Source organism: Pygoscelis adeliae, unplaced genomic scaffold (assembly GCF_000699105.1).
Source record: "Pygoscelis adeliae isolate BGI_AS28 unplaced genomic scaffold, ASM69910v1 Scaffold298, whole genome shotgun sequence".
NCBI lineage: Eukaryota > Metazoa > Chordata > Aves > Sphenisciformes > Spheniscidae > Pygoscelis > Pygoscelis adeliae.
The window spans coordinates 4,223,836-4,236,715 of NW_008825303.1; the positions used below are offsets into that span (position 1 = coordinate 4,223,836).

Genomic DNA, 12,880 nt, shown 5'->3' on the forward strand with positions numbered 1-12,880 from the left:
TCATTTCTGAACTCACCGGCTAGTGCTCTGCAGATACAGAGGGCCCAAACGTGTTCAAACACTTGACCTTGCATGCTAACCGCCGATTAAGCTACCTCTGTTAATAGTCTTTCATTACATGCAGCACACATGCAAGCGTGCACATTATCAAAGTCATTTCAGACTCCTGATAGCAGCCGCTGAACATTTGGAGTCACGAGCCACCAATAATCCTAAGCTCGTCAGACTAGTCACGCACCTGCCCTGTGTTCACACACCCCTCTTAGCCTCCAGAGTCACGCAAGGCTCGGCTCTGCCTCTTTCCCGTTCATATTTTTGCTCCTTCATCAGGTCTTGTTTTTCAAGCTTGAGGGAGGACTTGGGATGAGTGACCTGAGGTCAGGATCTCTCCAAACAGTTTGGCGGGACGCGTCCCCTGCTAACCTGAAACAGGGGGCTCCCAAACTGTAGTTCTGCTCCTTCTGAACTGCAGGGCTACAAATTCTCCGCTTAAATTTTGCGCAAAGTCCCCAAACTAGAAGGGCGGAACAGCCGACCTATATTCCGCTGCCCATCCGATTTAGTACGACTGCCACCAATGTCTCCTCTGTAACCATTCACAATCATGTCCCCCAGACCACGAGCTTTAGCAAGCCCGCACTTACCATCAGCTAGCCGCGACTCAGAGCCCAGTGGGTTATTGCAAAAGGGGTTACTGGGAGGCAGCAGAGGCACGAGATGAACTTGCACGCAAAACAGCAGGCCCGAGCCAGCGCTACACTTTGTCCTAATTGCTCCCTCTCAAGAGCAGGCTTAAATGCCAAGAGAACTTCCCTTCTTCACACTCACGCAAGATCCAACCGGTCAGACTGGCTTATCAAAACCAGGCCGAGGGAGTTAAATAAACTCTGGCAGAAAGCAATCAAGGAGGCGACGTGTAAACCCACAAACAATAACACTACTGCAACAAAACTGAACTCCTGCCAGCTTTAATTATGTTTGGGTTGGACAGTGCATCTTTATTGTTTGGTAATGAAGGTAATAAAATAAATTAGCTCAGGCCTTTTAATATTAAATAAATGTATTTTACAGCTGCCTGGAAAACCAAAAAAAAAAAGAAACAGATATAGACTAAACAGTTTTGTGACACGCAGAGTATTGCTGAAGCCTGATTAAACATGAAGTATTCTCCATTTATGAAGCACACTCTGTCCTGGGCACTACGACTGCGAACTAGTTATCTCCTCGAGCTTCACCGTGCAGTGTTACACGCATACTGACTGGATTAAAACATCTTACGCCAACAGAAGGACTGGGCTAACTCTTCAGAAGTTAGCGAAGTAAGAGTTTTTCCCCCAAACAAGCCCAGAGCAATGTTGCTGTCAGAAGTCCAAACGCCTCCCATGCTTTCAGTTGCAGGGGAAAAAAAAGAGAAGAGGGGGTTGCTGCTTGAGTAGCTCGGTGTGTAAGCCCCATCTTTTCTCTTGACTATTTTAGCAGCTCTCTAGCTGCTAAAATAAATACAGGCAAGCTGCAGGAATGGATGAGACGGAACTAGACTTAGGATCTCCTGAAAGCTGTAGGTAAAGCCATTAACTCTTTCCTTTAGCCACAAATAACTCCAGGTTCCAGAGCCACACAGCTCGTGGTCTAAGATGCGGCTCCGTGAAGTGGGTGCAACTCTTGTCCAGTTCAGGCAGATGGGACATTACTCGCTGTCTTTTGCTGGTTGTAAAGCTGGAGCCACCTGCCTGCAGACTCAGCAAAACACAGTTACTTGCCCCACAAACACGAATGATTTTCTCCACAACCTTAAGGGCTAGATTTTTTTTTTTTAAATCATTATTATTTTTAATTAAGACAAATTCTGCGGGAGTTCTGGCTGAAGTTCCAATGTCAGCCTCTCCCAGCGTTAGTGCACAATTCACTCGGGCTGAGCAAAAAACCATCCGAGGGACAAAGAGACTTTGCCCCATGACCACTTTGTTTTCTCCTGCCGTTGGATAAAGCGAGCTTAATTTGCACTCTACTCAAAGATCCCAGAAACACTTCACACATTCAATATACACAATCGCTGTACGGCAGTCATCCATAGACTGAAGAGCTAAAAGCTAGAGAGTAGAAGAGTCAGGCAAGGACATGGCACAGAAAAAAAAGCCATACTGTCGGCATCACCCTCGCAGAACAGACTCAGCCTTAGTTTTGTAGTCCAACCCTGGCACATCAGCTCTGCCTGCTGCATTGATTTACTTCTAAGCGCACATTTTCTTTCGCCATCTCCTTACCGTGGGGAAAAAGGTTTCTTGAAGGACAGGCTTGGTTCGGTTAGGGGGAACACAGAGAAATATCGACACTTAGTCCAATCTTTTGAGCACAGTCCTGCTTTCGCTTGACAAATGCCCATCTCAAATTTCTACAGCAGCTGAGTTTGAAAAGTCTCACTTATTTTCCAGAAGAGACGCTGGGATGGAAACAGCATATTTTCTACACTAACAGCGTTAACGAGAAGAGAACCTGCTTTGGGCAAAGCCTTACTAGTACATCAGGGAAATACATTCATACCTTACCTACGTGGCATGCAGTTCTCCTCTTTACTCATCTCAGTGTGCTCATAAAGACACTTTCTTGGCAGAAAAAGTTAAGAGGAAAGGAGAGATGAACTGAAAAAAAAGATTTGGAGAGCCTGGTACGCTCGAGATTATATTATATAGAGTCACTGATGATGAACTGAGATACTCCATCCTACTGCAAACTCCTCTGAGCTCTAACATACCTGCAGAACATTGGCTTTGCGGCTACTGCTAAAAGACCTGACCCCAAAACACCGCGCTGTTCAAACACAGATCACTTCAATGCCGATAGCCAACAGAAGGGACAGACAGATGCTGACAGCCAACAGAAGGGACAGAGACAGACCTCTGCCAGCGCACATTTAAACTCTCTATCTGGACAGCTCTGGAAGCGGAAAGACAGCTCACACCTCATAAAAAGGATCAGCCCTTCCAGGAAGGCAGATTTTTGTTAAACAGTTGTGCTTTCCCTTTCAAGCGTCATGTAACAGTAATAAAAATAAAGGGACAGATCAATAGCAGCCAGCCCAAAAGAGTAAAGACTAATTATATATTTGGGAGCGATTCATATGTGGAGCCCCAGGGACGGACTCAGCTCAGTCATGATCAAAGACCTGGTAAGCTTTATTAGCTTCGGGTTTTCATTTTTGTTTGGAACAGATCCCCATCTTCACTCCCTGCTTACTTCTAAAACACACGCTAGTATACCTACATGACTGCCTGCCTCCATAAAAGTAGCTCTCAGAAAAGCATCCTGGTGGACTGAAGTGTTTATCAAGCTTTGCTTACATCCTACACAGATAGACTTCAGTCAGTAACAAAGACACAGACTGGAAGCCCTGCAGATTAGTCTTTTGGAGAATCGGCATCAGCAGTTTGCTGGTTTTACCGCTGCACAGTCCCGGTTATTTCCCAGCTCCATGGAAACATGGCATGAAAGAGCATGCAAGGATTCACAGACTTCTTCCTCTCCCACAGTGACAAGAGCTGGATATTAGCTCACTGTCAATCACCAGCATCACTTTGTTTGTGCTATTATAGCAGACAGAATAATCATTCTATCAGCCAGAGCTCTTTTAAGACAATCGTCTTCAAGATCAGCCTAGGGGAAAAAAAATTATGAGGTACTTATTTCTCCTATAATTAGGAAGTGCTTTTTGCAAGTAAAGCTCCCCTTAGGAGTCCAGAGACAACTCTGTAGGGAGAATTCAGAAGCAGAAAGGGAATTCCTGCCACAGATACATCCAAAATCATGGCTCTCGGGGCTACATTTCATTTCAGCTGCTGCTGCTCGCTCTTTGAGCCACTGAGAGAGGCAAGCTGCCTACAGCTTAGCATCCTCCTTCCAGTTCCTAAACAAAAGAAATCAGGATTTTTTTTTTCCAAGTGACAGTCCATCATTACTCCAAGCACACTGAATATCTTTCTGTCCCTCGGAGGGCTGACTCGCTACAAAAAGCGACTGAATGCCAGAAACAGTAGGCAAGTTACAACTGTTTACAAGGGCTTTTGCTAGACAGCCATTAGCATTTCCTAAGCAAAAGTAAACTTCCTCAGCGGACACAAAAGAAGTCACTCCCTGTGGGAAAAAACATCTAGAGAGACACAGCACTGGGACACTTTTATCATCATTCACAGGACTGTGAATGGGCCCTGCTCAGCACAGGCGACAGGGAACTGTAGCTGTCAATACCCTGCCCGTTGTGTGACACGACAGCTTTTCTTCCAAACAAATCCAGAATTCCATATGGGAGACTAATCACCCAACAGTAGTTAATGAGGCCAGCAAGACCCTGCAACTACAGAGGGGAGGCGTTTGCCACCCTCCCTGTGCAGGCTTGCCGAGCACAAAACAAGAAAACAGCAGTCCTTTCACTGGGCTGCTCCCTTCAGCACGCCCCAAACGGGGAGCCAAGAGTTCCCACAGTAAAGGACGACGGAGCTTAGCAAAACACGATTTCATTTTCATCCCCTGAATTTACTTACCGACGCTTGCTGCTTATTGCACGCCAGTTTTCCCCCCAGGAACTGAACTGCTAGAATACCGTGTTAGCCATACTTCTCAAATTGGCAGCTAACAGTAGGTTAGCCTTTGTTTCAGACTAGACATACGTAGAGGCCCTGACTCCTCTCAAACGAGCCAGCTAGAAGATGAATTGACAAGTAGCAAATTAAAAAAAAAAAGTCAAGTCACACATGAAAATGTGAAGTGCTTATTCACACAACACACAGGCAATCGGTGGAGCTTCTTGCCACAGGACACTGCAGAGAGACTGAAAGCTTGCATAGATTTTAAAAAGCAATAGGTTAAATTAAGCAGAAAAAAACCCCACCTCATCAAATCTATTAATACTGAACTATCACTTCTGCTTCAGGAAGTCTTAAAATTGTGAAAGACAAAGCACTGAGGGGAAAGTCTCACTGCATGTATACTCTGTTCTTTCACTTTTCCTTAAGTATCCTTGGAAACACAATACCGAGCTGGACAAGTTCTGATATGACCCGGTACATTTTTACCTCATTCGAGAGCAGAACACATCAACAGGAAGATGGATGACACAAATGGAAAACTATGATATCGTTGTATAGCAGAACCATTAAAAAAAATAACTTTTTTAAAAATTGAAAAGCAGCAAATTATTGCAAACGAATCAGCTTCCTTCTGTGAAGTGTTTCACACCCCAGATGGAGTTTCTGGGCAGAGAAAGAATGACAGATCAAGGACCCGATCCCACTTCTCCTCGGTGGCCAGACCACCAGGACATTAGCTATTTAGCGTCTCTCTACAAAAAATCTGAAGTTTGATTTTATTCTGATGTGGAAAAGAAATGCTCCTGGAATGCCAAAAGTTCCTTCACTCCTACGTTTTGCAAGTGGTACAAAGCATGCAAACCAAAGGCAGGACACCACAAGTAGACTAAAGTTACAGGGAACTTGAACCTAACTGTAGCATAAAGTACATATGCTGTACTTCATAGCATGTGTGTGTATAGAAATAAAAAGATTCCTTATAGTAAAATCCATTTGCATACATAGGCGGCTCCCGGCGAACACACCATTACCCGGTGCTCGGCCAAAAAAAAAAAAAAAAATACAAAATACTGCTGAACATGAAATGAAACCAAGTCTACCCTTCCCCAGAGCCATGGATTAGGAGCTGAATAATCATTCTCTGCATTTGGATTTTAGGAGCGCTGCTTCCCTGCAGCCAGGCAGCTCACTGATCCACCCCGCTACCTTCACCTCCATCCAAGAGCCTACTTGGCGGCAGCAAGGACCAGAAACCAGACTTGCAGGAGAACACCTGCGCCGCAGCTGGCACCAGCATGCTGAGCTAGTTTCCCCTCGTGACACGCTTGACAAATACTTCAACTCAAACATCTGCCTAAAAGTTTGTCTTTCCTTTTATAATTAAGACTAAGGTAAAGCAAAGGAGAGAAGGATATTCTTTACACACACGTGAATGTGTTTGTCCAGCTTCCTGGGGCTCAATCTTTCACACAGCAGCAGTGGACAGTAAGTAAGTGGGAGGGGGGACCCCACAAAAAGCCTTTTGTACAATGAATGTTTGGAATTATGGGTGGGAAGAGCCAGAACTGCTTCTTTTTACACCAAGGACACTTAAAGTTCTGCAAAACCACACAGAAATATCTAACTACCACCTAAGGAGCATCAGAAACACACGAAATCTCCTGCCTTTTACCAAGAAAGCACAAATTACGACATGCTACCGTGTACCTGAATCCTGAGACCATCCCTCCCTCAAGAGCCAGCGATCAAGTCCACACAGGTTCGTCATGCTACTGAAATCAAAGCCAGGATTCAAATGGCTCCTATTCAATTTCCATTCTTGTTATCCAACCATCAGTTTTGTTCCCTGCTGCAAAAACCACTTACCTTGTTGCCCTATCTGAATATTTTTTATCTTGGAAATATTGAAAATAAAGGTTGTATGTAGATACAAGGCACAGATCCAATCTTACGTAAAACGAATGCCCTTGCTTGTACCACGCTAAGCTGATAGACGCCTCTCGGGGAAAACAATCCACCACATGTGCCCCAGAAAAGCAGCAGAGTTTGCATCCTTATCAGTGAGGGATGTGGCATACCCGTGCAGAATTCTTTGTTAGCGTTCTGGGGTACGACAATCCTTCTGTAGACTATGGGCTCCGATTCCAAGATGTTCTCGTCGTGCCGATAGCGAGCTGGTTTCTCATTTGGGGTCCCCCGGGAACGAGTGCCGCTCCTCCTCTCATAAGTTTCAATCTCTTCAAACACGGCTGCCTTGTCAAAAAGGGCCAGGTTCCCTTCAAAATCAAAATCTGTGTCTGGGATTTCGTCAATGTCATCCCCAAAGCACTCATCATCTTTGCTTTTCATCTGCCCGTTTTTCAGGCCACTCTTCTTTGGAGTCACTTGGTTCGGGTGACGGCTACTGGATGACCCTAAACAAAAATAAAAGCAAGTTGAAAGTGCATCGTAAACGGAAAAAAGCCACGCTTGCTCATACACTTCCTGAGCAAATTTTATAAGAGAGGGGAGCTTGTGCTTGCAGTCCACTGACTCAAGGGATACTCAGACCTCATCTTTGGCGTTACTCATGCTAAGATAAGCTGACAGAAAATAGGACACGAGCATCATGAGAGAGACTTTCAGGGACTTTCCACTGGCAAGGTTAGAAAAACAAGCTTACCACAGTAGCAAAATAAGCGTTTCTCCACATTTTATTTAATTCAAGATAGTGTCGCATTAGCGATAAGATAATAAGCTAGCCGTGATGTAGGACGGTTTTCCTCCTATACTGAGCTTATGTTCATGCAGGCATGTGGCCCAAGACCTTCTTTGGAATTTCCCTAAATTTCAGAGACTAATGTAGGTGTTTTCTTCCATAACAGGCTGCCCACCTATTAATGATCTTTAAGGGAGAACTTAAAACCCTGAATGTAAAGCATTTCTTTTTCCTTGCATTTGCTATCAATAGGTACACATTTCTGTACCGATATGAAGTCCTTTTCCTCATTCCTATTGCCTTATTCTATTTATTCATCGTCTTCCATGTTTAAATACACTTCTTTCCAATCACAAGTAATTGTGAAAGCCTGATTTGTCTGGAGTGAGAGTGATGAGTCTCCTCATTCCCAGCTGAGGGCTGGAGATCAAGGACTGATACAAAACCATATGCAAATACGAGGTCAACATATCCCTCTACTTGCTTATTTCTTAGATTATGATTCAGGTCACCCACGCAAACTCAGGTCCAGACAACATTAATGCGTTTGTTAATACCCATGGTTAAATTTGCAACGACTAGAAAAGATTTCAGGCCAATGCCAGCAATTACAGGGATGGCCTACAGTGTCCAACAGATGGACTAAGAGTTATCACACCAAAACTGCTTGCTCTACTAAAATATTTCTCACAGTTTTTGATAATCACCTGTGCAAGTCTTTTATACAAATGAGTTTATTGACAGAATCCATTTGATACCACAGAAACAAATTACCACCAAATTACCACGATATGTGCTCTTTATATACCTCCTCCATAAGTGAAAAAGCAGCATTTGTTTTGTCTTTACGCATTATTGCCAATCAGTGAGAGAAGTCAGGAAGAATTTCAAGTCAGCTAAGGATACTTAGAAAACATCCCAAGAAGACTTGCAATAGGCGCAACCTTCATGGCCTCCCGTGAAGTTACTTGTCACCTTCCGAAGTGCAGACAAGTCTAGCTTGGTCCTGGCAAACCTCTCCTTCTCCCTGCCCGGAAAGGCTTATTTGTAACCTGGGATCAGACCGGCGGAGCAGCCGCAAGCTGCCTAGCAAACCCACATTTCCAAAGTGTGAAATCCTCCACTCCGTTGACAGGAACAGCGCTTCCCCTAGAAAGCGAAGGACCCTCCTCCTGCCAGCTGTTTCTACAGGAGCGTTCATTGGTTTCAGATCAGGACAGGAACCGGCACATTCAAGACCAACGTGCAGATTTCGGCCAAGTTAACAAACAGAACTCATCTCTCTACAGCAAAGTTATTCAGTAGCTCAGTTACCCAACTTAAATTGCAGCCATTAACTCCAGAACACCCTTATGATTACCTGAAGCCTTCATAGAAAACGCTACAAGAACAGACAGGAGCAGAGCACGCTTTCCTGGAAGACACTTGCCTGGAGGTCTCGGAGCTTATCAAGGACTTTGTAAGCTCTGGCAAATTTGTTTTACGGCATGATATTGAGTTCACCTAACACCACGTCTAACTTATGCTATGCTGAAAGATGACTTGCTAAGGATATGTACTTGGTTTTATGCTCAATTAGGAATGCAAGGATTTTCCCCCCATTTATTTTTCCCCGTATTTTAGACAGCGTGTCACTTTTTTTTCCCCTAGAGAACTGTTTAAGTGACTAACCTGTAAGCTTTCCCAGCCCACACAGCAAGGAAACTCTTTGAAATGCTCAGCAGCTCCTTCTCTGGTGTCTTAAGTACTTGAGCTGAACAAAACTGACCCGAACACCCTAAAGCACTCCCTCTCCAATTACGCCATTCCCAAGTCCTGCAACAGCAGCAAAGGGCGTAAGAAGTCAAGAGTCCAGTATTTCCCACCTTGAGAAGCAGGAGATAAGACCCCAAATCTTCAAGGCTTTGTGGAATCATCAAACAAAACCCCCCACAACAACCGTTTTCCTGATGTGAGTAATTTGTTGTTCTGGTGGGGTTTTTTGTTTTAAACATGAGCTCGAGTGCTCTAGTTATACCAGTTTAAAAACAGTTTTGCCCAAGCATCCCTAGCAAGCACTGAAGAGACTGAAAGAATCAACTTGCCCCAGCTTTATCACCTGGCCTTATGAAAGACGTTGGCTTTTCCCTTTCTTCTCCAACACCGTTATATCATTATAGCTACAGCACTGCTACGTTAAATAAATATCTTCAAGGGCACCTACAAAGTTAGACAGCTAATAGCATAAGTCTCTCGCAGCAACACAGCTACCCTGCCTACTGGATTTACTCTAACCTCACTGCATCATGAAAAGCCAGTGACCGCCGCACAAAGCCACTTACCTCTTCAAAACAGCGGTATCAGCGGAACGGCCAGCGTGAAATATTTATTCTGCATGTACCGGAGCAACTGAAACCAGCCATACAGAGTTGTGTGGTCAGCGTCACCACACTTTGACAATACTCTCTATTTATAGAGTCTCTATTTATAATAATTTGACCTCACTACTAAACTACAGCAGGTAGATCATTTTCAGAACAGTGACTTTCAAGCTGCGGGAGACGTCAAGGAGGTTTTATGAACAACTGGGTGAGAACAGACTACTGTAATACACCTTTTGCCAAGAAGCCACTGAAGGACAGATAGCAGAACTCAAGAATTGCTGGTGGCAAAACACGAGATAGGAGAGAGAAAGGGTAAGTCTTTCTGGCAAGGCGAATTCCAGTGTACGAGCTATGACCAGTCATTTACATGCACAGTTTTGAGAGAAAGGGAAAGCTTTTTTTTTTACTAATGCACAACTTCCAAATCTGACATATAAACCACTCCGAAGTGGTATGCAACTTGGTACACAGCTGGCAACTGCCACTACCCACAAGGGAATCGCATCCAACGCTGCTGCTATCAGCCGCACAAGAACCGAAACCCCAGACCAACACAACAGGCCGAGTTCCCCAAACGTTCACAGGCTCCAGGTCGAAGCAATAGTCAAGGCACTCTCAGAATTCGGGTGAATAAGCTGGAGCCTACAACGAACCCAATGGCAAAACAAGCCTGCTTCTTGTGCCAATGCGTTATGGCAAGTCAGTCCGTTCCTGTTACCCAACAAGGGTTTTTACACTCATTGCCAGGTTCTTCTGCAAACAACTCCACGCTACCCTCAGCTGACCTGAAAAGCAAAACGTGGGGATAGATGCACCGCCACGCAACGCATCCAGGGGACAGAAGCAGCTGATGTGAGCAGTGTGTAAATGCTGACGGAATAAAAAGCTGCACTAGAAAAGCTGCGAGAACAATGGCTGGAAAGCTCCCCGGGCTCCCCCGCAGACACAATGAATGGGAGCCAAGACCGTACCTCATCAAAACGAGACGTGCCGGCATTCTGGTGGGCAGCTTTCTAATCCATACCAATGGATGCCAACTCCGAAATACTGCTGACCCACGCAACCGGCTGCCTTTTCACAGGCTGCATTACAACCCTGCAGCAGAAGCTGCACAGAACATGGCAGAGGCCTCCTATGAACTCCAAGCAAAGTTACGTGGTGTTCCTCCTCCAGCATCGCCATCGAGACAGGCGAGAAGACTGGCAGCTGACGCTGTTCAGGGAAAAGAGGAAGAACACCTAGAAAGAGGGCAGGGGGAGGGACAGGAAAAACTCAGGCAGAAGAATCTGAGATAAGGCTAACAGAAGCGTCTACTGCCTTCCAGGGCACTAGTGTGACACACCAGACCAAGCCATTGCCTGAAAGCCGCTATTCGCAGCTGCGCTTGCTTCCACGGCCTGATCCAGTCCCCTGCCAAGCAGCTCCAGAAATCCAGGCCTTCTAGTCCAGCTCCTTTCGGATCACAACTTCCAGCGCCTCTGCCCTGTGTGTGTTTGCATGAAGCTTATTAAGGAGAACAGCACATGGCTCCACGTCAAGTTGGCAGCTTGACGCCACGCAGAAAAGCGCCTCCCTCAAAAGATAAACAATACTTCCCAGGCTTTTTTTGTTTCTTAGGGAAAAAAACCTTTCATGTACAGCACACAAGCAAACATAAAGTCTCTAGCGAGCTGGCCGCCTTCCTGTGAGATCCCTGGGGGAGCTTTTGCCGCCAGCCCTGGCATGAACGAGCCCGGTGCCAGCCCAGCACAGAAGCCATTGTTGTGAAACCTGCGCTGGTATTTGTTGTTTATTGATTCCTGTCACACAAGTACACTGAAGGGGGAACTTTGTCCCTGACTTAGCACGCTAAAGGGCATCAAAAGGTCAACCTTCAGCCGTACTAAACCCTATATGACTTAGTTCTAGATGACATCTCAGCCCGTTCTTCTCCGGACGCCTGTACCCACCATTTCCACAGAGCCGGGACCTCTTCCGTCCTCCTCCCGAGATTCACCCATCATTTGCCCTGCTCTCCAAACACACACATTTTAGAGGGTAAGAGTTCACTTTTCTACCTCATTTATCCTAAAATGAATCCAAGCTAACAATAATCGACATCCAGCATCTTGCTCAGCTTGTTTCAAACAAAGTCTGTAAAAGAAAATCTGACCTGCTGTTGTGCTTATGTAAAACTGACGCGAGCTACCTGTGGGTTGAAGTGGCTTGAAGCACTCGCTGTTCACCCCGACCTACCAGACACTGGCAAAATCCTCCTACACGCTCCAGCCAGCCAGAACAAAGCAAAGCAAGAGTTACTTTAGACATTTAGGTAGCTGACACTGAAGTTTGAAAGTTCTCCTAGAAGCAGCCAAAGTAACATGAACAACTAACTGGAATTTAGGAAGAGTTAAGGAATTAAAAAAAATTAACCTTAAAAGAACCACAGCTCTCCTCCTACAGCAAGCACAACGCAGTGTTTAGGCCTGGGTAGAAGTAAAACACTCAAAACCGACAGGCTTGAAGACGGTTAGGTCACCAAGGAGCGCGCGCCTCCCCCTCTGCATCGTTCTGGCCTTCCTCTTCCCAGCAAGCCTGTTTGGCAATCGTTTAAATAAAGAAGTGAATATGAAAAGAGTTACAGCCCTTTCAGAAAATAATACAGCTGTTGGTGGGGGAGGAGGACTTCGAGGGGTCCAGGAACTTCTCCACGTAAATACAGTCTTTGATCTCCCTGTTTAACTGGCCTTGCCCCCCTTGGTTTTGTTTCTTTTCTAAACACAAAAGCAAGGGGGGGAAAAAAAAACGAAGCCATGGAAGTACGCTGGATAGATACCGATGCTTCAACAATTGAGTCATGGAAATATGCTGGACATATACTGACGTTTCAATAATTGCATGAAGAAGATCTGGAAAGGAGCGTAGCCCAGGGGGCTTTGAGGAAAAAAAACCATACCCAATTTTGGCACAGCGTGAGAGCTGGCTGAAGATTTTATGAACAGAAATAAAAATAACAGATGCTTGACTTTGAGATGCACAGATTGTATCTTTACATCATTCTCATTAGAGCCCGTTAATTTGTATTTTCAACAGCACAGCAAATAACATTTGTAATTACTCGTAGGGTGATGTTGTAATAGGTTACGGTTATACAGGCTTTAAATAGAAAAGCTTTATAATATTGCGATTTGTTTCCAGTTCCTTTTAGAAGGAAAATGGAGGCTGGCAATTGGGCAATTTTCAAAAAGAAAAGATAGCAG

The 12,880-nt window shown here is 45.0% G+C and overlaps 1 protein-coding gene across 2 annotated transcripts in view; it reads right to left on the minus strand.

Annotated features, from left to right (window-relative positions):
* EDC3 (enhancer of mRNA decapping 3) overlaps positions 1-12,880 on the minus strand; it is a 28,201-nt gene that overhangs the window by 9,302 nt on the left and 6,019 nt on the right. For both annotated transcript variants that reach the window (XM_009330087.1, XM_009330088.1), the window contains one exon: positions 6,659-6,994. In XM_009330087.1, the coding sequence (XP_009328362.1) occupies positions 6,659-6,994 (336 nt within the window). The remainder of the gene's footprint in view (positions 1-6,658; positions 6,995-12,880) is intronic.